The sequence below is a fragment of the Amphiura filiformis genome, chromosome 6 (assembly GCF_039555335.1).
Source record: "Amphiura filiformis chromosome 6, Afil_fr2py, whole genome shotgun sequence".
In the NCBI taxonomy this organism is placed as follows: domain Eukaryota; kingdom Metazoa; phylum Echinodermata; class Ophiuroidea; order Amphilepidida; family Amphiuridae; genus Amphiura; species Amphiura filiformis.
The window spans coordinates 21,884,223-21,889,540 of NC_092633.1; the positions used below are offsets into that span (position 1 = coordinate 21,884,223).

The 5,318-nt window shown below is 36.8% G+C and overlaps 1 protein-coding gene across 1 annotated transcript; it reads left to right on the forward strand.

Moving 5' to 3' along the window:
• Nucleotides 1–3,112: 3,112 nt before the first annotated feature.
• LOC140155147 (transcription factor Sp5-like) lies at nt 3,113–5,031 on the forward strand. The gene is made up of 2 exons (XM_072177871.1): nt 3,113–3,349; nt 3,655–5,031. The coding sequence occupies exons 1-2, from the start codon at nt 3,296–3,298 to the stop codon at nt 4,774–4,776; spliced, it is 1,176 nt and encodes a 391-aa protein (XP_072033972.1). The 5' UTR covers nt 3,113–3,295; the 3' UTR covers nt 4,777–5,031.
• Nucleotides 5,032–5,318: the final 287 nt, after the last annotated feature.

Consider the following 5,318-nt stretch of genomic DNA (forward strand, 5'->3'; position numbering starts at 1 on the left):
GTTTTTTTTCAAAAACTCCCATGCCCCCCTGGAAATCTAATGGTGCGCCCCTAAGTCCGACACGCCGCTAGCTATAGTCCGACCAGCCGCTATAGTCCGACTACACACATTTCCTATAATCAAGAGGTGCGTGCATTACTCCGAAAATGAAAAACACTCAATCCGAAACGGAATATCGATATCGGACTAGCGAAGTATTTCCCAAATTCGGACTAGCGCAGTGTTTTTCAGATTCGGACCAGCGCAATATTTTTCAAATTTTAGATTCGGAGTAGTGCAGTGTCCGCTGTCGGACCGTGAAGGAGTGTCTCCACTCTTCCAGATTCGGACTAGCGCAATGGTTTCCAGTTTCGCAGTGTTTTTCAGATTCGAACTAGAAGCGTGACTAGCAGAGCGTGACTAGTGTAGGCCTATTTTAGATTCGGGCTAGCGGCGTGTTTGGTGCATGCATTTCAGATTCGGACTAGCTGCGTGTCGGGCTAGCGGCGTGTCGGAGTGCCCAAGCTACAAAACGAGCACAATGAATTTGGTCGATTCCAATTCCGTGTATTAAAGTTGGGATATGTGTGTACATTACAAATTTGCCAACAAAAATCAGGTCCATTTTTTAAAGATCGTTCATTATGGCTCTATTAAAAGGAAAAGATAGTGCACCGTAAGTCAATATAGTAAAAAAAAATCATGGAAAAAGATGAGTAAAAATTCGAGACACCCTATATATTTTACGTGAGGTCTGTTAACCATGTTAACATCATGCTATGCCAACTTTAACCCCTGTGGTTGCTCAATTTAGATCCATTAAAACCTCGTATCAATTCTGCAGGCAAATACAACCCCAGTCATGAGACTGTCACAATTTTATGCGATATTGGGCCCTATTTATAAATAAACAGATCCAAATTTTAGAAGTTTCTGGAATAATAAGAGACATTATAATTAAATTATATATTGATAGTAATAATAACAAAATAAAAATAAGAAAACCAATATCATTTATTACTATTATTAATGGTATTAATAATGATAATTAACAATATTATAAAATAATAATAAAACAACATTTAAATATCATTTCTATTTATTTAATAATACTCATCTAGCCTGTAAATCAACACATATCCTGGATTTTTTTTGGATCTGTGATATTATTATTATAATTTATTATTATTATTATTATTATTATTATTATTATTATTATTATTATTATTATTATTATTATTATTATTATTACTACTATTGTTATTATTATTATTATTATTTATATTATCATACTTATTATTTATATTATTATTTATACATACTATGACACACTATATATTTAACATAGGTCTAGATATAATTGTAAATTCATTTTATCATCAAGTTTTATTTTATGATGATATAAAGTTTGTTTATATAGTATGTGATAATGATGGGTGATGATGATGATGATGATGATGATGATGATGATGATGATGATGATGATGATGATGATGATGATGATGTGGACGATGATGATGACGATGATGATGTTGACGATGATGATGATGATGATGGTGAAGATGATGATGATGATGATGATGATGATGATGATGTGGACGATGATGATGATGATGATGATGATGTGGACGATGATGATGATGCCCGATACATCGATGGTAGGTATCACCCCGGGGGTATCACTTGACTTCGGATCAGGATAGTACTTTTTGAATTATTTGGAAAGCGATGCTGAAATAATTAGAAGCAATTTATAAGGCTAATGAAACTTGATGTTGAGTTTAGCGTCCCATTTTTTTCAGCTCATAATGAGGCAACTATTTCATTATTCATTATTCATTATTTTCAAGGTTTCATTATCAGCGGCCTTTTACCAATGCTTATGCGCTTTTGTTCATTCTAATTGGGTATCGCAAGTCGCAATATGGTGTCACAAACACACATAAACATTTATAAAAGTATAATTATCTTGCTTTTTGTTTTTCAAGTTTTAAAACAAAATAAATGTATTCCGAAGTCTCCAATTTGTACTACCCTCTGCGTATACATTTAAGATAGGAGGAAATAGGGGGGGGGCGTTGAGTCATTAAATACAAAAATATCAATCATGCAGAACATGAAATAAATTTTTGGCACCAATAATTTGTCAAAACTAGGTCTTTTCTAGTTTTAAAATGATTTACAACAACAATCTGGTAAAAACATTTTGGCTAGGTTGATTTCTCTTCTAGTGTACCCTGGTATCCCAAAGGTACAATTGAAATAATTGGATAGAGCAAGGGTCAAAAACCTGTATATTTTTAATGCTAAAATATTTAGATGAATTCATCTAATAGTTCTCAAGGCTTTCTATAGTTTTTTTGAATTTTGCAGAACAAAATTTTCTTTCTGGTTTAGTAGTAATTTGCAAAATAATGAATTATTTTCAGATTTAATATCTCAAACGCGGCACAATATTCATAACGCGGGCGGTGGACGCTAAACTCAAAATCAAGTTTCAAGTGCCTAATACAGGAAAGGGCGTGGAAAATGTTTCCTTAGTAGACAATTACCATTCATCAAGAAGGACACTTTTAGGTCAAAATGAAAAATGAAATGACAGAATTTAAATAATTTTATTTTGATCAGAAAATGATATATTTTGCTGTACTGGTCATTCTGAACACACGTAGGATAAGCATGGAGTGGCCACCCCATCGAGTGCGGTCCGCTTTAATCTATGTTATCAATAGGTAAGCTAACAACTAAATTAGCCCTACGCTCACCGACCTGCTTATCATTGCCTAGACTGACGCATATCATTAGAATCCAACAGACACGCACCACAAACTAACCAATCAGCGTGCTGCGCTGGCCCTTTGATCTCTCCAATCCAATTATTTGTTTACACAAAAGTGGTAGCGAACTATTACTTCATTAAGTTGCCCGCCTATTGTACCGCCCGGGACAACCCTCCTCATAATCAACGTTATTTTTCATGTCAACAAACAAGCAGCGGGGCTTTTGTCCCGACCTAATGGATCCGGTGGGTCTTTCATAGTAGCCGCTATTGAGTACCATTGGTCGGCGGGGTTCATCAAAGAACCATTATGCAGTCATGATTGGTGTGCGGCACATGAAAGCTTCATACTGCCCGTAAGATGTGTTCCGCCTATTCACACTTACTCTACAAAAACCCTCACCAACCGAGCTAGAAATCACATTTGATTGCTAGGCTCCGTGCTGAACACATCATACCGAATTATTCTCGTGGACATAATACAATATCATCGTGCTATACATTATTTTGAATATTATCATACTGCTTTTACCTTAAATGCACTTACGTGGCAACATGCCTGAACTAAACATGGCGGATAGATTTCTGCAGGTAAGAATATAATACCAATTGCTGTAAAAATATATGCGTGTACTATATTATATTTATATAATGTTATTTACAGAAGTACTATTATTTTACATGTCAGCTCACGTTATTGTGACATTACATTTTGTTCTTTTGAATGTATCATATTAAAATGAATTGGAAATGCAGCAGAAAATAATAACAACATGTATGTTTATAGTAAAATCACGAGTAAAATCATCACTTTGTAAGTAGGGCCTATTTTCAACTCAATTTTCCAATGTATTTCAACATACTTATGATATATTTCTTTTTCTGTGTCATTTCAGCTTCCTGAGGAACCTGTATCAGCATCTAAACCAAGTCCTCTGGCTATGTTAGCAGCAACATGTAACAAAATCGGTGGGGCCGCCGCTACACACATGACTCAGCCCCCGATGCAACAGCGAGAAATTGCCCGGCCCGTGCCTACTAATCCCGTGCTACACCACCATCACCACCACGTCAAGCAGCCGTTGCCCCAGCAGCATCCGGCGATGATGGGAGCCCTCGCGCCTGGTCACACCATTCAACCACCATCATCCCCGCCATCAGGAGCTTTACCACCAACTTATGAAATGCCTCCTACACCTCCAGCTGATCATCATCTCATGTCCATGTACCCTGAGTATCACACCATGAAGCCGTCTTGTCCCAATGCTGGATTTCGTGCCGCGGTACCAAGTTCGTGTGCTAGTGGACTTACTATACCATTTATTCACCCTCATCACCATCATCAACAGGCAGCTTTGAGCCCACCTATGCATCATCATCCTGGACATTCTATGCATTCTCCGTTACATATCTCTGCTGCATCTGAAGAACTACCTTGGTGGAGTGTTGGTGGTCAGACTCCGTCTTTACCACCATCACCTTTGTCACCACCACACCCGTTTGCTTTCGGTCCAACTGCTGCTATGTTTCATGGACAAACCTCACCGCCATTGCCTGGCTATCCATCACCCGCTCAAATCGCTGGACTTATAGAACATAAATCTCTTGCCAAGCTTGCAGCTCGTCGTTGTCGTCGTTGTAGGTGTCCGAACTGTCAGAATCCAAACAACTCAAGTGATCCTACTAAGAAGAAGCAACATATCTGTCATATTCCTGGCTGTGGGAAAGTCTACGGTAAGACATCACATCTCAAGGCTCATCTTCGATGGCATTCTGGTGAGCGTCCCTTCGTATGCAACTGGTTATTCTGTGGCAAGAGTTTCACGCGATCAGATGAACTCCAACGACATCTTCGCACCCATACGGGAGAGAAGAGATTTGTGTGTACAGACTGTGGAAAGCGTTTTATGAGAAGTGACCATCTTGCTAAACATCTCAAAACACATGCCGTCAAGAAAGCTAAACAGATTTCTGAGGAGGATGAAGATGAAACCGAATTTGTCGACGTTATGTCTTGAACTTAAACTTTGAACTGTCAAAGACTTTACAGTGTGTCAAATTTGTGATGATATGTGCAATGATTATGAATTTACTTTCATGTGTTAAACTGTATTTCAATTCAAGAACAATTTTGTGTGTCAAGCAATATAAATATTATGTAAATGTAATGCAATATAACTTTCAGTTTTTGTTAAATTGTGTGATAATACATTTTTATATCAGATCAAATTAAAGCCATAAATGTACGATCTTTTCAAATACATTTAGCCATTGAATTAATTGCAATTTTGAATTAACATCCGACTTTTTTGTCATAAATAATATGTTGAATTCCCAATTTTTTAATCTTTTGGCAAAAAATGACCAAATTAGTAGAATATGATCGAGATCTAATATTGTGGCTTGAGCAAATCATTGCTAAAAAAACTTAAAATGCAAATGATCTTGCATATCTTGCACTAGTGTGAGATATCTTGCATTTGCATTTTTCAACAAACGCATTTAATATTCAATTTAGGTATAATGCAAAAACATGGAAAAATCTCAACAAAAATGTTGG